The sequence below is a fragment of the Esox lucius genome, chromosome 17 (genome assembly GCF_011004845.1).
Source record: "Esox lucius isolate fEsoLuc1 chromosome 17, fEsoLuc1.pri, whole genome shotgun sequence".
NCBI lineage: Eukaryota > Metazoa > Chordata > Actinopteri > Esociformes > Esocidae > Esox > Esox lucius.
The window spans coordinates 29,542,321-29,560,785 of NC_047585.1; the positions used below are offsets into that span (position 1 = coordinate 29,542,321).

The 18,465-nt window shown below is 41.9% G+C and overlaps 1 protein-coding gene across 3 annotated transcripts; it reads left to right on the plus strand.

Annotated features, from left to right (window-relative positions):
- The first annotated feature begins 1,423 nt into the window (after window positions 1-1,423).
- On the plus strand, window positions 1,424-17,920 carry LOC105017018 (la-related protein 4). Of its 3 annotated transcripts, none has more exons than XM_010881300.4 (16): window positions 1,424-1,771; window positions 5,092-5,236; window positions 6,882-7,031; window positions 7,279-7,363; window positions 7,677-7,813; window positions 8,473-8,576; window positions 8,726-8,836; window positions 9,157-9,210; window positions 10,347-10,550; window positions 10,967-11,070; window positions 11,527-11,739; window positions 12,055-12,106; window positions 12,201-12,368; window positions 12,547-12,650; window positions 13,349-13,505; window positions 13,667-17,920. In XM_010881300.4, exons 1-16 carry the CDS (start codon window positions 1,769-1,771, stop codon window positions 14,057-14,059), a joined length of 2,184 nt encoding a protein of 727 aa, XP_010879602.2. In that variant the 5' UTR covers window positions 1,424-1,768; the 3' UTR covers window positions 14,060-17,920. The 3 variants fall into 3 exon arrangements, with proteins under 3 accessions (XP_010879602.2, XP_010879604.2, XP_010879603.2); XM_010881302.4 differs by lacking the exon at window positions 1,424-1,771 and adding an exon at window positions 1,785-1,835; XM_010881301.4 differs by lacking the exons at window positions 1,424-1,771; window positions 5,092-5,236 and adding an exon at window positions 6,212-6,389.
- Window positions 17,921-18,465: the final 545 nt, after the last annotated feature.

The window sequence follows — 18,465 nt, forward strand, 5'->3', positions numbered from 1 at the left end:
CTGATTTATCATTTATTTTTTTATTTTTTTACATACATTCGATGATGTGATGGTAAATCAGTGCTTTTAAAACATTTGTGGTTTCACATGGAATCTATTTTATCTTGAATTTAATGGGATTGTTGATTTTTACTGAAATTCCCTTATCTTATGGTTTCAACCAAGCTCATAATGTCGCTCCTGACTAAAGAACTGATAATTTGATGTATACCAATTAGTCAAATTTTTATTTTCAAAATTGCAGCAACCCTTAATCTGAGAAATGCCCATTTACGGTTTCAAGTAGCTTGCAACAATAAATTATGAAATCACTGTTGCACATAACGCATGTGAAATAAAAAACTTAATTGCTCTATTTAATCAGCAGATGGCGACATTTGGGAGCCTTTGACCACCAACAAGTCGCCTTGTTACTCCTGGCGCCGTATTCACAAAACATTTTGTCTTACCTCTAGGAAAAATCCTAAACAGCACTAGAAATTCCGGCCTAAGAGTTTCTTCTTAAAACCTATTCACAAAGCTGCTAAGACCAACTTTTACTGAGGAATGGGGAGAAGTCTTAAGCTAAGAGAAAGGGCGGGGTTGACCCCGTTGCTATTGATTGATTCCATCGATAGGGATCTGTCAGTGAAATCGTCATAGCAATACTCTATTGCCATATTGAAATCAAGATATTAAAAATAAAAATGTAGGGTAAGTGTCACTGAACATGAAACCAAGAATGACATACTGAGTAGTCAAGATGTGTTTAGCTAGCCTAATTGTCAGCCACTTGCCATGTCTGGCAGCTCGTAAAGAAATGCACGTTAGTCTTTTGGTGGTGCAATAATTCGTGCAATTACAAACGCTTTGTGAAAAACTCTTACTCTTAGGCCAACATTTTAGGAGTCCTAAAGTTAGGACTGACACGCCAAGTTATGGGGCTACTTTTAGCCTTAAGAAGTTTTGTGAATACGGCCCGTTCTCCATGGAGTAATTGTAATTACTATGCTACTGTTAACATACAAAATTCAGATAGCTGGCTTGCGTACTGTTACTAAAATAGTGATTTCTACAATTAAATTATATTTATGTATATACTCTACATACATATTAATTGTTACCTTTGGAAACAAAGAAATATACTTTTGCAATTGTATTTAAAGTATATTGTATCTTCCTACACTAGGCCATAGCATTTTGTACATTGAAAACTATTTCAAATTAATTTGTTAATATTCTGAAAAGTTAGTTAATTTTATGCATTATGCTATACATGACAGTGGGTATTTATATTATATTAAGGAAATGTAACTGTTATAAGAACTGAAATGCCACTTCTACCAAGTTTTTGTATTGTTTAGAACAGGCCCCATGTAAGATGGCTGTCAAATTGCTCCATTCCAATTTATAGGGGCTCTATGACACTAGCCTATAAACAGTTCTATGATCCGGAGTGTCTATAGCCGAGCGCCAGGTCTTTCCGTGTCAACCACGCTGTGTGGAGCTTCGAAATATGTCTTCTTCGTTCTGCGGCCATGTGAACGATTTGTTGTAATCGATTCATCTGATTATTTCGTTTTTTATCGTGCTGCATGATGTATGCACTAGCATAAATCAAACCGTCACAAGTTGAGCAACGATGCTTGGGAGGAAAGGGAGGACCGTCCGATGAGTTCAGAGCAGTGCTAGGGGCGGCAGCTTAAAGCGGGAGATCAAACCGGGTTCGGACGACGGTGAACAAGGCCAAGGGGATATAACATCGAAAACCCGCAAAGATCAACACGGCATGGTGAGTTGTTCAATTTTCGACAAGACCCAACGGAATCTTGTTAGTCCTCTCCGAAGTTGGCTAGGTAATCGTCTCGTATCATCCTGTTGTTAGCCAGCTAGTTTGTATCGAATGTTCAGCTGTTTAGAGGCACCTTCTACCGCGTGATTTTTTTAGCCAGCTTTTAACTACAGGTTTACAGCTTAACCTCGGTAGATTGGTAGCTAGCAAACTACCGAAGCTAGCTAGCTGGCCAAAGAAAGTCTTGCATTGTCGACAAACTAACGTTAGCCTGCTACGTTCATTGGCTAAATATTTGTTATGCAATCTAACGCGGTAGTTAGCGAACTTAGTGAAAAAACACTTGAATTATCAAATACTTGAATTGTGTATATGTATATATTTCAACAAATATCGAGCAAACGGACATATAATTCTGCCGAACAGTCTGCACTGTACACATTCAACCATCGATCGTCTTTCTATGCAGCGTTTGGCTACATGCGGTTCTATGTAGTTAGCTAACTAACGCTACGTTCAATAACTACATTTATTTTAATCAAAAAACCCTGGTGTAACGTAACTACAATATGTGGTTGTATCGTCGTAACTAAAGGGTTTAAGGAATTTGGTTTAACCCAGCTAGTACTAAGTTGATTAACAATTTAGCTAGCAAACGTTAGCTGACTAGCGTAAAAGCTAGTTTGTATATCACGTGGAAGATTAATAAAAGCTAGATACATAGCTTATGTTAGCTGGTAGTGTTCGGAAAGCATTAAACTACTACGCGAAGTCCAACGCTGACTAGCAAGCTGTGTAGCATTAGGCGTCCAGCTTCCAACTACTGTTTATGTCGATAAACGCTAGCTAGTAACGTGATACTATGGTTCAATGGGTGGAAATTAAACTTTGTCACTAGCGAGTGTCAAATATATCCAACAAAGCAGTTTCAGAAACGCACAATTCTGCTTTTTGTGAGAATAGGACACATATCTTAAAATGATTTTGAAAACGGTTGCTAACGGGTCACTGTTCATTTAATCAGGATAGATTTACCATTGCTGATTACTATTTAAATCAGTGTTTCTCAACCCTGCTCCTGCCCTACATGTTTTAAATCTCTCCCTGCTCTGTCACACCTGATTCAATTAATCAGCTCATTAACAAGTCCTTTCATGAGCTACACCAGGTGTGTTAAGGCAGGGAGAGATCTAAAACATGCAGGGCAGGTGGGGCATCCAGGAGCAGAAATACTGATTTAAATACTCAGAAAAGGTGAAGCGAAAAATGGGGTTCAATCTTAGTTTCAATTTCATGGTTTATTTGTCAAATGCACTGAACAACAGTGTCATTCTGCAGTGTCATGGCACCCGGTAACTATGTAGTGAGAGTAAAAACAGTATATATGCAAAAATATAGCCAGATATAATATATTCAGGGTATAATACAGGGTTTATCCTGCAAAATGGAAAATGCTGGCTTTTTGCCGGTATCACGTGTAGTTGTCCAGAAGATGAAAATATCTTAATTGGCTTTTTCCTGATCCAATCTATTATATCTGCCTTTAAAAATCCACAATCGGTTAACCTCGTGTGTGTGTGTGTGTGTGTGTGTGTGTATGCACACACACACACACACAGTGGGGAGAACAAGTATTTGATACACTGCCGATTTTGCAGGTTTTCCTACTTACAAAGCAGGTAGAGATTTGTACTTTTTATCATAGTTACACTTCAACTGTGAGAGATGGAATCGAATACAAAAATCCAGAAAATCACATTGTATGATTTTTAAATAATTTGCATTTTATTGCATGACATAAGTATTTGATATGTCAGAAAAGCACAACTTAGTATTTGGTAAAGAAACCTTTGTTTTGCAATTATAGAGATCATGTTTCCTGTAGTTCTTGACCAGGTTTGCACACACTGCAGCAGGGCTTTTGGCCCCCCTCCTCCATACAGACCTTCTCCAGATCCTTCAGGTTTCGGGGCTGTCGCTAGGCAATACAGACTTTCAGCTCCTGCCAAAGATTTTCTATTGGGTTCAGGTCTGGAGACTGGCTAGGCCACTCCAGGACCTTGAGATGCTTCTTACGGAGCCACTCCTTAGTTGCCCTGGCTCTGTGTTTCAGGTTGTTGTCATGCTGGAAGACCCAGCCATGACCCATCTTCAATGCTCTTACTGAGGGAAGGAGGTTGTTGGCCAAAATCTTGTGATACATGGCACCATCCATCCTCCCCTCAATACGGTGCCGTCATCCTGTCCCCTTTGCAAAAAAGCATCCCCAACGAATGATGTTTCCACCTCCATGCTTCACAGTTGGGATGGTGTTCTTGGGGTTGTACTCATCCTTCTTCCTCCAAACATGGCGAGTAGAGTTTAGACCACAAAGCTCTATTTTTGTCTCATCAGACCACATGACCTTCTCCCATTCCTCCTCGATCATCCAGATGGTCATTGGCAAACTTCAGACGGGCCTGGACATGCGCTGGCTTGAGCTGGGGGACCTTGTGTGCACTGTGGGATTTTAATCCATGACGTTGTAGTGTGTTACTAATGGTTTTCTTTGAGACTGTGGTCCCAGCTCTCTTCAGTCGTCTTGCTGTGTAGTTTTGGGCTGATCCCACACCTTCCTCATGATCATTGATGCTCCACAAGGTGAGATCTTGCATGGTGTTCCAGACTGAGGGAGTTTGACTGTCATCTTGAACTTCTTCCATTTTCTAATAATTGTACCAACAGTTGTTGCCTTCTCACCAAGCTGCTTCCCTATTGTCCTGTAGCCCACCCCAGCCTTGTGCAGGTCTACAATTTTATCCCAGATGTCCTTACACAGCTCTCTGGTCTTGGCTATTGTGGAGAGGTTGGAGTCTGTTTGATTGAGTGTGTGGACCGGTGTCTTTTATACAGGTGACAAGTTCAAACAGGTGCAGTTAATACAGGTAATGAGTGGAGAACAGGAGGGCTTCTTAAAAAAGAAAACTAACAGGTCTGTGGGAGATGGAATTCTTACTGGTTGGTAGGTGATCAAATACTTGTCATGCAATAAAATGCAAATTAATTATTTAAAAATCCTACAATGTGATTTTCTGGATTTTTGTTTTAGATTCCGTCTCTCACATTTGAAGTGTACCTCTGATAAAAATTACAGACCTACATGCTTTGTAAGTAGGAAAACCTGCAAAATATATATATTGTGTGTGTTTCAAACTAGGGGAAGTTTGTCATTTAAAGCTCAAGAAATTGGCATATTAAGCAACATTAGAATCTGAATGTAATTTTCTCTTTTAGGGAAACCTTGAGCAGCCTAAAGGTATTTTTTGAATTTCAACACACAGGTCACCACAAAGGTACCAGGCTTGAACCCCAACGCCAAAGTCTGGCAGGAGATCCCGGCCCAACAGAGCCAAGTCCTAGAGGAGGTCATAGAGAGCCACCACTGCCTCCAGATGATCCCTGCTCTTGCGGATGATGTCACCGAGGGTGAGGGACTGCCAATTGCAATGCACCTCTAGGATGCGTCCCTAAGTTAGTTATTAACAGTCAGTGTCATTAGTGACAACTTCAGGGGTGTGGTGTATTGAAAAATATACTAAAACAAGCCATTGCAATGGCTGCCTGTCCCCTGACCTAAACCTATTGAATATGGGTGGTGTGAGCTCAAGAGGACAATGTACAGGACTCTGGATAGGTTCTGAATGAATGTGTGGTTTTAGATCCCTTGCTGTGTGTATTCCCACCTTAACAGCTGTCATCTACAAGACTTGTCTTAGCAAGGGGAGGGCCAATTGTACCACGTTTTGATTACCTTTTTTTTTTTTCTTCAATTAAATGATTTCTCTAATCTTGAGGGTATGATCCAGCTCAATAAAATCAAGGGAGCACGTAATCATCATAGTATTAAACTTCAGGGATATCAATCAGTCCAGTTAGGAAGCACACGCGATTGTAAATCAATGTAATCTGTTTAGGTGCAAATGAAAATGACAGCAGGTGGACTGGAGAGGCAACAGCAAGACAACCCCCAAAAAGGGAATGGGTTTTGCAGGTGGTGGCCAGAGACAATTGCACTCTCCTTATCCTTCCTGACTAATTCCCAGCACCGTGCAGCTCAATTGGCATTTGCCAGAGAACACCAGAATTGGCAGGTCCGCCATTGACGCCCCGTTCTCTTCCCCGATGAGAGCAAGTTCACACAGCAGATGTGAAAGTCTGCAAACTCCATGGTGAATGTTATGCGGCCTGCAACATCATCCAGCATGACCAGTTTGGGGGTGGGTCAGTGAGGAGGCATAATCCTTGGAGGGTTACACACACCTCCACGTGCTAGCCAACGGTACCCTGACTGTTGTTAGGTACTGGGATGAAATCCTCAGACCCATCAATATATATATATATATATATATATAACACTGGTGCAATGGGCCCTTGGTTCCTCCTGGAACAATGCCAGGCCTCATGTGGCCAGAGTGTGTAGGCAGTTCCTGGATGACGAAGGCATCGATGCCATTGACTGGCCCTCAGGTTCCCCAGATCAGAATCCAACTGAGACCCTCTGGGACATTATGTATCGGTGCATCCGATGCAGCACAGGCTGTCCAGGAGCTCACTGATGACCCTGACCAGACCTCAATCGGTTGGTTGCTTTTGGTTTCCATTGACCGTTATCATTTTGTTCACAATGAATGACACAATGTACAGTAAAGATTTTGATCTTTAATATATTTGTGATTTGAGTGCTCCCTTAATTATTTGAGCAGTGTATTATTTCCATGTGCTATTGCTCGTCTTTACCAAGCGTGTTAATAATTGAAGAGGGCACTGTGTTGAGATCCCTATTATTTTAGTAGGCATTTAGTAGAATCTTTGTGTTCTTTTTAGTCTGTCTCTGTGGGCCTAGTTGTGGCTTACAATAGTTCAAGCCAATAATTGTGGTGTGTTTGGTCTCCATTTCTTCTCAATTGGCTCATCTCTTATGACTAGGCGGTCCTGTCTCAACAGGGTCTTTGATAGGGACCAGCCAGTGTAGTTAGATGTCCCAGCCTGTTGATAACATACTAATGGGGGAAGCCCTCGGTGGTGCTGCTTATGCTACAACAGTGCATGACTCTCTCCCTTTTCCTCCTAGGTTGTTCTGAGGTCCCACCTAAGGTTAGCAGCACAGAGTACACTGACCCGTCCTTTGCCAGCAGTGCCCCTGCACCCATTGTGGGCATTAACGGAATGGGCCCCCCTCAACTGGGATGCCCTCTTGATGATCCGGTGATAGGGTCATCAGGTGTGTAACAGTCCCAAGTTGACTCCAATTTTGTCAGATGCTTATGAAATGGCATGCTCTTAACTTGATTTAAAGGGATTTGGATACATTATATTTTGGAGGTTTGCCTTATCGTCAGTGAGCTTGAATTAATTTCATAAGTAATCCCAATAGTAATTTTCAGAGATGTTTGTTATACAAAAGGTCAAAACTGTGGCTTATGGCTAACCGTGTGGGGGTGTGTGTGTGCGCGTGCCCATCCATACAGTGGAGGGGGTGTCAGTGGAGCAGCCCTTCTCTGAGGACAGGCTGAAAGAGTCTCTGAAGAAACAGCTGGAGTTCTGCTTCTCCAGGTGAGTAGATGACCTGAATAGTGGCTATGTATCGAGCAGACCTTGGGTTTTAGCAAAAGCTTTGTCCCCAGTGATGATTATTGCGCTTGGAAGGACCCAGTAGCACTGTGACCGCCGAGGGTTTTCCTCATTTGACCCTTTTCTTCTCTAGCTCCTATCCCTCTGTTAGCTGTGTGACTGACCTAATGACCATGAGATTATGAGATCTGAGGGGCACTGGGAAAAGGAACATGGGGATATACACTTAGTAGCCAGTTTATTAGGTAAACTGCCATGTTCAGAAAAACTGATTTTCAAAATGTATTTTCTGCAGAGAGAATCTGTCCAAGGACCTTTATCTGATGTCCCAGATGGACAGTGATCAGTTTGTCCCCATCTGGACCGTGGCCAGCATGGAAGGCATCAAGGTCCTCACCACTGATATGGACCTCATCCTGGAGGTGCTCAGAGGTATGACCACAAACCCACTTCTACTTTGACATTGTTAGAGTATTGAGAACTGTGGTAATGCTCTTCTGTGATAGGCTTTTAACTATCCTGCTACAAGGGCTAACTTTTCAAACTCTTTCCCTAACGCCAATGTCTTCAACCCTCTCCTCAGGGACCTGCAGATATATCTTTTCTTTGCTGTAGCCCTGAACAAGCACCAAATTACACTAATTAGGGGCTTGATGACTAGCAGAACCTGACAAATTTGACAAGTAAATGGCATTTTGCACTGAATTGTGGCATTGTGTATGAGGCCTATTTAACATGTCATCCAAGGGAAATACCAAATAGTATTGTCCTATTACTCAGAAGCTGAATGTTTCTGTGGTACAGATGTGAATGTGGGTTATTTTATTATTTTGGGGGGTGTATTTCTCATGCTGTGTGGCTTTAAAATCTAATTGATAGTCTGCGGTTTAAGTGTTGCTATTAAGTGTTCCCTAGGCAATGCTGGCCACTATGCATTGCCTATGGGACCTCCTAGCCACTAGTCAGCGATTGGCCCAGTCAAGGCTTGAATCTAGACTGGTGAGCAGCATTGTACTACTAAAGAGCATATTAGGCTGCTGTGCCACCTATGCAGCAGTCACTTGATATTTCTGAATGTTTTGTGGCTTCAGCCTCATCCATGGTTCAGGTGGATGAGAGTGGGGAGAAGGTCCGGCCCAATCATAAGCGCTGCATCATCATTCTAAGGGAGGTGCCCGAGACCACACCTGTAGAGGTGAACAATTTACCATTCATTTTTGTATTGTGAAAATAAAACAGCAGTTTATTTTGTGTAACCATTTGCTCATTGTGTTTATTTTCTTTTTTTATTGTTGTAGTATAATGTGTGGGAGTGTCATTGTTCCTGATTTCCTTTCCCCTCAGGAAGTGGAGAACCTCTTTAAGAATGAAAACTGTCCCAAAGTAATTGGTGTTGAATTTGCGGCCAACAACAACTGGTACATCACATTCCACTCGGACACTGACGCACAGCAGGTGACCACAAACTGATAGATCCTTCATATTGGTTCCCTTTGTCTTCCTAAAATTCCATGTCAAATATAATCCTAACTTCAACTGCAATGTTAACCTGACTGGTTTAGTATAGGCAGTATTGCTTACAGCATGTTGCCAGGTTTTTAAAGGGAACTGGCTTGGGGTTGATTCTAGACAGCCAGAATCCTTCATCAGTGTTTGTGGCATTGGTTGTTTAATTTCATGGCTGGCCCCTGGTTTTGTACAGTTGGCCAGTGTATTATGTAAACCTTGTGATACTGGACCACCCACCCACTACTCTATTGGTTCTCCTCCCTCAGGCCCACAGATATCTAAGGGAAGAAGTGAGAACCTTTCAGGGAAAACCCATCATGGTGAGCATGTTACTTCCTTCTCACAAGATACTTTTTAAATGTTGTTGTTTCATGTGATTTAATTTGGTCAATGAGGCATTCTGTAGCATAAGTTAACTGTACAGTCCCTAGATACGCCCAGTTGGGGTGGGGGGGTGATCCTGACTGGTGTCTGGCCGGTGTCTGGCCGTTAAGCTGTAGACACATTACAGCAAGGTCACCCTGGAGTTGTGCTTGAATAGCAGTCTGATATGGAAGGACTAATGTTTAACTAGAATGACGAATTCTAGAGGGATATCATAAACTCATCTGTAGTAGAAATTTGCAAACTTCTCAGGAACCCTGTAGAAACGCTGATTGTATCCAAACAAATGCTTTGGAATAAACAACATCAAGGTGCAGTTCATATGATCTTTTTAGTTGTATGCTGAATTAAACATTTTCATGGAGGTTTTATAGGTAGGCTAAGCATATTTGGTCCCTGTCTTTATTTTAGCATAGTGAACATAATAGGTTATGATATGAAACTTGCCTTTCTGCTAATGCTTACACATGTTTTAGGTGCTATCCTATTCTTAAACAAAGATTAGAAACAGCCTGGCTGCCCCCCCCCCCCCCCCTCACAAACTCAGACTTTGGTTGCAACTGAGGACTGAGCAGGGCAGCAGAGAAAATCTAGGTGAAAGTTCATGTCGTAATAAAGGAAAAGTGGGCCTTTTTTCGAGAGTCTGAAATGTAAACCACCACACATCTGACAATGTAAATGTAAAGTCTGACCTATCTAACTCAGGGCTGTAGAATTCATTTTTCACACAGACTGTTGCAAAGCCCCCAGTGATGATCAGTATCGCGCTTGGAAGGACCCAGGAGCACTGTGGCTGTGGAGGCCTCACCTCCTCCTCTCTCTTTCCTTCTGTCCCTTTATCCTCCTCCTCTCTCTCCTTTCCTCCCTCCAACAGCACAGTGTGACTGGCCTAATGACCGTGAGATTATGAGATCTGAGGGGAACAATGATCCTGGCTATTATCTTGTATGTGTTTGGCTGTTCGGGGGACACCGTCAGTATGTTGAACTACTTTGTTCTGTTGAATCTGTTTCTCTTCTCTACATTCCCAACCCCCATCCATTCCTCTGCACACACCTGTCTCTCTGTCCAGGCTCGTATCAAGGCTGTCAACACATTCTTTGCCAAGAATGGGTACCGTAACTCCAGTGTTTACAGCCAGCCGGGCCAGTCTCCGTACACCTCCCCAGGCATCTACATGCAGCAGGTGTACCGGCCCCAGCAGCAGTATCCCCTGTACCCCGTGGTACCCCCCACCTGGAGCCCGTCACCCGCTCCCTACTTTGAAACCCCACTGGTGAGCACTGAGTGGTTGTTCCTTGTCGCAACTACATTTGGTTATGGTACAGGGATGACCTGCCCCTCCAGGCCAGTGAGTGAGGTTGTTGGGTATCATGGGTACAGAAGAGTTGAGTGTTCATATAACTACTCAATTCATTGCTCATTCTGAACTGGGGTCAAAAAAAGCTTTCCGGGAAATTGTCCTTTTTTCAATTAAAGCCTGGGACTCATTGATGACTAAATTGCGTAGGAGTGTTTCAGGCTGGGAGACAAGCCTGAAAATGGTCTGTCTTCTGAGCTGACCCCAGTGAGTAGTGAGATAAAGACCTCTGAGGGTGTGCTGGTTCTTTAGAGCAGTGTCATAGAACATTGAGATGCACTTTTGTGGCCGTCTTGACTGACTGACCATCTAGATGTTCTGCGTTTTGTCAGGCCCCTTTCCCCAACGGTTTTGTGAATGGCTTCAGGACTCCTGGGAACTTCAAGCCTGGCTCTGGTCCCCCGGGTCTTGGTCGACTGGCCTTCAACAGAAACCGGTGAGGCTTTCTCCTAGGGCTCCAACCCAATCAGGCTTTATGGGAATCCTGCCGCAGCCTTGTGACACTAGATGAAAAATAAGTAATTTAAAGACAACAGCAGAAATAATGGAGCAGATGTTAAAATGGGTTGATATTAAGCTTTCAATGACCTATAAGGTGTGTACAGGTAATATTTTACTTGCCTCACAAGGCCATTAGGGCTGATAACTTGCCTCAGTCAGGGCACGCCTGTTTAATAGCCCTGCTGATGTGATTGGGGCTTGGAATCAATCCGGAATATGGTTGTAGTAATTGGAGGCTTACATGCAAGATTTGCTGAAATTAACTTGCATGATGAATGAACAAAATTGCCTTTAAAAGCTGTGATGGTTTTAATCCAGGACCAAACAATTTTCTACCTGAGAGACTGAGGACCAGTAAAATGTAATAACTGACTGATGATTCTTGCCTTAGGAGCCCTGTGAAGAGCTACCCCCGGCCATGTGAAGAGGCTCCCTCGTTATCCCCTGTAGGCCTGCAGGTGGACGGCCAGTCTGGCCACTCAAGCCCTCCGTCCCAAGGCGGCACCCCCGAGCCTGACGCTGCTCCCCCCTCCCTCAGCCTCATGGAAACTGTCCCAGCGGCTTCAGAGCCCAGTGGAGACCTGGGTAGTAATAGCAGGGGCAGGTCAGTGTCCACAGAGCCCCCCCCCCCCCACCTCAGAACGTGCTTTACACCATCATGTACCAGTTAGCCTTTGACCCTGTGATGACAAATTGATGCGCATAGAGGTACATCAAGCAGTGAGGAAGGCTTTTGGGTCCTCTCTCCTTGTCCTTTTCTTTACCCCCCCCCCCCCCCCCTCCCAAAAATCACTACTCTCTACACTTGAAACCAATGAGCGGTAAGATTATGAGATCTGAGGGTTAAGCCTTATTTCCTACCCAGGACAGAAACCAGGCCACATGTTTCCCATAGCACATGTTTGACTGTCTGTTCTAGGAGATGCAGCCACCGGGGCATGCAGAGGAGGAGGGAGGACGACCGGTCCCTGGTCAGTTGTCACCTTCTTTTATTTCATTTTAGCTTTGTACACATGATCCTTCACTGGCACAGGTGGATATGGTTTTCTGTGTGTTGGTCCACAGAGGCACATCCCGCTGAGCGAGGTTAAGGTTCCACAGCCCAGGTTTGATCTAGCGACCTCCAACTTCCCTCCACTGCCGGGGTGTGTGGTCAGCGTGCAGGGAGAGCACTTATTGGAGACGCGCATGTCTGATGTGGTACGTGGCCTCAAGGTGGTTACTAATGACAAGGTAAGGAGAGTCTGTTAATGCTTTAAAGTGTTTTCTCCTGACCAGGTTATGTTTGCCCAAAGTGTATATCTCCTCACCATTATTTGTAGTTGATCTTTTTAATTGAAGTCAACTATATGCATTCATTTTCTGTCACACTCATTCTTTCATTTATTTATTTTTCATATTGTATTTCCAGCCTGAGGTGAAGGAGTGTGTAACCTACCCTACTAGTGACAAGGGCGAGCCAGTGAGCATGCCCAGTCCTGTCGCCTCTGTCTTGGTGGAGCCCCCCGTTTTAAGGTAGGGTCTACCTCTATAACTTTGACTGTTGCTAAAATCTTTTTTGGATATAATTGAGTTTTTGCCTACCCTTCCAGAAGCTTCTTTATACAGATCCTTCTCTTTAATAATGTTTTGTTATTTCACACACACATTTGTCTCTAATGTAGCTGCTGTTTGGGTCAGTCATTTATTTTCATTCCTTTTTTTTTTCTTGGACTTGATACTAGTAATTCTATTTATTTGTGAGTGCTGATCCTGGTAGTGTGTTTTAACTGCTGGTAAAGCCTGTAACTTACAAATATTAGTCAAGCCCTGTGGTTTCCCCCGTGTGGACATGGATAGGAGTGCCTCAGCACACATCAATACTAGTAGCTCCCAGTATGAGTGCCCACTTCCTGGCATTTTAAATTTCACTTGTCAGTAAGCTAAAGTCCATCAGAGAGTTACTGTAGCTCGGTTCCTACTCTCCCACGCTCTTTTGCTCTAATGAAACCGAATCACACTAAATAGTTTCAACCTGAACGTTCGTTTCCTGTATGGAACTACTGAATTGTAAGCATGATTGAAAAGGCATGATCTGTCTAACATTTTGTCAAATGTTATTAGCGAAATGTGCTGCTTAAAATAAGAGCTGCACATTTAGGGCTTCTGCTTGTAGCTTGAGTGGAGAGCCTGATAAACCTATTTGGTAACATTTTCTTCTCGTGTCTGTCCAGTGTTTCTCTTCCAGTGAAGAAAGTGGAAAAGCCGGAGTTGAATGTCCAAATGGAGACTGCCCCAACCCACCAGATACAGCCCCCCACTGCTGTCAAACCTGCCCCTACCCCCACCAGCAGCCTGGCAACACTAGCCACCACTACTTCCTCATCAACAGTAAGACTTCACTGACCACCTGACTGATTTCCAATATTCGCTGTCCAATAACACATTTTGGTATGAAAAGAGGTCAATAGGAATATGAATGCCCTGATTTAACTGTACGCCAATTCTCTTGTATTCCCCTGTTCCCTTTGTCTCCACCACCATCCATCCAGGAGCCAAGGAAGCTAAGCTATGCAGAGATGTGCAAGCGGCCAGCCACCCAGCTCCCAGCGCCCAGTAACCCCTCCAGCCCTCCCACCTCGGCCAGCCAACCGCTGCGGGAACTGCGGGGCAACAAAGCCGATGAGCCCGCCTCCTCCAGCCGTAATATGGATGGGCCAGAGAAACCAGAGGGGTCTGGTGAAGGTCGGCCTCAGCGTGACCCTCGGAGTTCATTTCGTGGAGGCAGCGGCCCTCCCAGACCTGGAGGGATGGGCCTGAAGTCCCAGCGTCAGCAGAGAGGTGCCACTGTGAGCCGACGAATTTCCCCCCAGGGCAGAGTGAGATGGAGTGGGAAGGAACAGAATATCCCCCCATCAATTGCCAAAGTAGTTTATACAGACTAACAGAAAGACAACATATCTATATACTTGTGTATGTACAAAATATATCGTGTTGGATGGAAGAACCATTGCTTTCTTAATCTAGAAGACCTCCCCTGAGTTTCAGTTGGAAAATCAACCCTTTGTTTGAGGAAAAACTGCAAGTGGTCATCATTACAAGTGGAGGGGGCTGACATGATTACATGTCGCCTTTCCTCGGTTACATTGAATGAGCCGCTGTTAAAACTGGGATTTGATAACAATTGTTAGTCAAAGTGAGGTTTGGAGATGGTGTACAGGTTCTCTATTACACTGGTAGTTCCATGTAAAGAGAAACAAAAATTAGCTTTTGGTTAGCAGCGAGGTGGGTATTCACCTCTGACATGGCTGAGCTGATATATCTTAGGACTTCTTGTTGGAGGAGTTGGCAAGGAATGGTTAGCGAAGTATCATTCATGAACTGTCTGGAAGGGTATTTACGATGTTTAGAAATGAATGGGACGTGACTTCGAAAAAGGATCAGTATGTTTTCAACTGTTCTAAAAAATTGGATGGCATTTAGAAACCTGTCAAGCTATTCTTTCATTTTGATGAAAAATCTGTATTTGATGTCTCCGCTATGAGTATGTGGAAAGATTTTGTGGGCAGAATCAGTTGGTGAATATGAAATTCTTAGAATCAATGCATTGCAGATGGAATATTACCTTCCATGCAGCCTTGCATGAATCGCTTTTTTTTGTGGTAGATGAGCTGTCTGATTAAAATGTATTTTCCACTTTCATATCAATACAAATGGTTACATCTTTGGCTGTGTATATTGACCATATGTTTGAATGGGTTTTGGCCCTAATTCTGCCTGCCTGTCAATCCATGGTCAAGTCCAGTAGGCACTAAGCATAACAAAGCAAAGTGAAATGTTAAGTGACTTTGGTTTCCAAAAAGAGCAGCTTGCTTTTGTTTTGAATTTCAAAATGTCTGTGAAGCAGGGGTTTTCAAATGTAAATATATTTTTATAGGCCTATTAGGCCCAGGTAGTGATGAATCCAGTGTACTTTTAAAAGAATGTACCCCAAACCCAGATATGTGTACATGTTAGGCATTTCAGGAATTGTACAGTATTATACATGCAGATCCCAAAATAGGGGTCACCTGATTTGAAAATGGGGTTGTAGTGAAATTGGAAAGATATAGCACTTAGAACATGAGTTGTAACATTTGGTAGCTGTGAAATGCAGCTGTATTGAATGGAGACAGTTTTTCTTCCTGTAAATATGTCTAGAACTTCCTTAAAAAATGTAAACTACAGAATCACCCCATTTCTGATAAACAACACTGATTCTGTCTTATTTCTTTCACAACCCTTTAGAACAGAATGGAAAGGACTAGACATTAAACCAGTGTGAATGAGAAGTCTAAGAATGTTTATTTCCACAGAGATGATGGTACATAAAGCTTGCCTGATGCATTTTAAACTTTAGATGTAAACATTAGTTTAAGAAAGGTCTGTCAACTAATTTAGAAGGGAAACTTGAGCTGTTGAATACATTACTTTTTGAATGATGTCAGCATTTTTTTTCTCAAACGACAGTCACTGGCCCAAAATGTTTGGGGAACCCCTAACAATATCCATATAAAAACAAGCAATTGTAATTTTTTGGCTTACAAAGATGCCGAAGTTGTATAAATCTTTACAATTGTTTTATAAACTGTGATCCAATGCCGCATACCTGCAAAAAGCCTTTCTTTTTATGGCTTGTTGGAATAGGCAGTCTTTGTGATCAAATGGAAACCCTTCCAGTCTAGAAGTCTACTCATTTTAACATGCTATTTTATTGTGCAGTAGATGGTCTCTATTCATAGAGTAGCAATACATGGCACTGTACCATTGGTGCCATATATTCCAGCTTGCTCATTTATTATGCTAAAAATACATCTGAACTCTGAAGGCCAGTAAACCGACTTTATTCTCTAATTAGAGCTAATTAGTTGTAATTGTATTTATTTGTATTTATTTTCCTTCCTGCCAATGTCCTGCTTTTCAGTTTTTTGCCATTTGAGTTGATAACATGCTGTGTAATGCATCTGTACTCCAGTGAGATGACTGGTGTGGCCTTAGTGCTTGTACAGAGGAGCTTGTTGTTTGGGGAACTTTTTTCAGTGTTGTCACTGAACCATTGAGCAGAGATTCTGAAGGATGATAATGATGACACGATGGTGGTAATTTCCAGATTAGATGGAGGGAAGTTCAGGTGTCGGGGATATTTGATGTTTTTGATTCTGCTGTGGCTAAATCATAGGATTAAACTGACCCTTTTCATGTTTTTTTATTTTCATCCATTGAGGTTTTGATGTGAAACTCAAACTGTAAATCTATTTCCTCAATGCTCTTATGAACATGAATGGATTCAACACCATCTTGATAAAAGACAAGCAACCAAAAATACTATCTAAGAAACTTGCTATAGTGTACGGTTTCTTGACTACGTCTTGTATTTCTTACCCTCCTAGTTTTAGATGACAATTGTCAGTTATCTTAAAATGCTTCCTGTTTCTCATTTCATTAGTTCACGATATTACAGCGCCACAAAGTTATTTTTAAACCCATTTCTATAGTAATTTTAATCACAGCACTAACGTAACATACCTTAAATTACAGTATTTAAAAAGTATATAATTAGCGTAAAACCAAATTGTTATAACTATGTAACTGAGTTTGACTGGTGGCTTTATTTTGAGTAAAACTAATTTGATGGGTCTGTTATAGCTTGATGACGTTGAATGTTCTAATACAGTAGATTTTGCGACTGTCAGGCTAATCATTGTTCTGGATTGTGTTAAAGATGAAAATGTGTAGCAGTTTTCTCTTTCATGCTATATTAGTGAGGAGTATTGCAGTTAAAATTTTATATACACAATGGTTTTGGTACATATCCAGGCCCTTAACTTTTTTATTTTTACCCGATTTCCTAGTCTCTATTATATGATGCTCCCAAATCCTTCCTTCAGTGAAGGGATGGTATTAGCTAGGCGATGAGGGGTACCTTGTTTTCACCAGACCTAGTTTTTCAGGCTTAATAGTTCAGTATGGTTTTTTCAGACCAAATCTTATTTTGTTATGCTCGGAGTCCTTCAATTGGCATGTCATTTACCTTTTAGTCAGTAGTAGCTGGCCAGTAGTTCTGTCTTGCCAATGTATCATAAAGGCCTGATTTAATGGAGTACTGTAGAGACGTCCGGGCAGGTTCTCACATCTCTGCAGAGGAACCCTGTTAGTGGCCATTGGGTTCTTGGTAATCTACAATTAGTTGAATTTACCAAAGGTGGATTCTAAGCGTTAGAGACTTCATTAACTATTATTAATTCAGTCTATAACAGAATGTGGCTTATGTGAAGGAATCTGAATACTTTCCAAATGCCACCGTATAAAATGTGTATTTTGTGTTAGGTTTAAATTGTTTTCCAAAATTGTGTAATAGTTTTGTACTAATTTGAGACTTGTCTAAAGTGAAAATACATTGAAATGTCTGGGTGCTAGTACATTGACATAGCATATTTCATCACAAGGCATATTTTCTGTTTTATATTTTAGATCTAATGGCTATACTAAGAGCAGCTACTGGTGTTGTGGAATGAAATGCACTAACCTTTGGTTTTCAAAATCTGATTGCTCTAAAAAATTTTGACCCTGCTTGCTGTTATCACTGTAGAAAGGGTTTATTTTTCTCCAATTTTCTTTTTATTAATTCTAGACTGGGAGATGCTTGTTGGCAGTAGAGGTGGGACCTGGTAATGGATGATTGGGGTTTGAGATCCATAACTTAATGATTAATAGATGTCTGAACAAAGTTTGTTGATGAAAATAAAGTAACTTTGTTTTGGCCTTGATTATTTTCCTTGTGCTTTCAATGTGTTACCATTGCCATCCATGTAATTAAAATATGAACTGCTCAGTGATCATTTTTTTCCAAACCTCTATGCGAATGGGTTTGTATGTTGGCCTGCTAGGTGCTTGTATATGTATGTTGTGTTTTTTGTTTATTTTTTTTACTGCACAACATTTTTTGTATGACTAATGGTAACAAGGCAAAGCACACATTCCCCTTAGTTCAGATGAAGGCAGATCAGTTAGTTTAGTGGAAAGACAAATGCATGAGTCCTTATCAAAGTGATGAAAAGGTTTACAGCGCCTTTGGTGATTTTTCAAAATATCTACATTTTCACAAATGTTATCAGATCAAAACATTCAAAAATGTATTGCTCTTATATAATGCCCTCTAGAGTTTGCGGCTCCTTTTGTAAAGCTTTAAAAAATTTAACTACTTATCTGCTTGATCTTACACTTAAAATGAGAGGCCTCATTTTAAGAAGCACAGTTTCCGTCAAATGTGTCACAATTCATCTGTGAAGAGCACATTTCTACAGCATGCCGG

Excerpts from the sequence above, each read along its gene's own strand:
- LOC105017018 (XM_010881301.4), top strand. The coding sequence starts at position 6,212 with ATGTGGCCAGAGTGTGTAGGCAGTTCCTGGATGACGAAGGCATCGATG. Across the intron at positions 7,364-7,676 it reads CTGGAGTTCTGCTTCTCCAG|AGAGAATCTGTCCAAGGACC; the intron begins GTGAGTAGATGA and ends TATTTTCTGCAG. Across the intron at positions 12,369-12,546 it reads AGGTGGTTACTAATGACAAG|CCTGAGGTGAAGGAGTGTGT; the intron begins GTAAGGAGAGTC and ends TTGTATTTCCAG.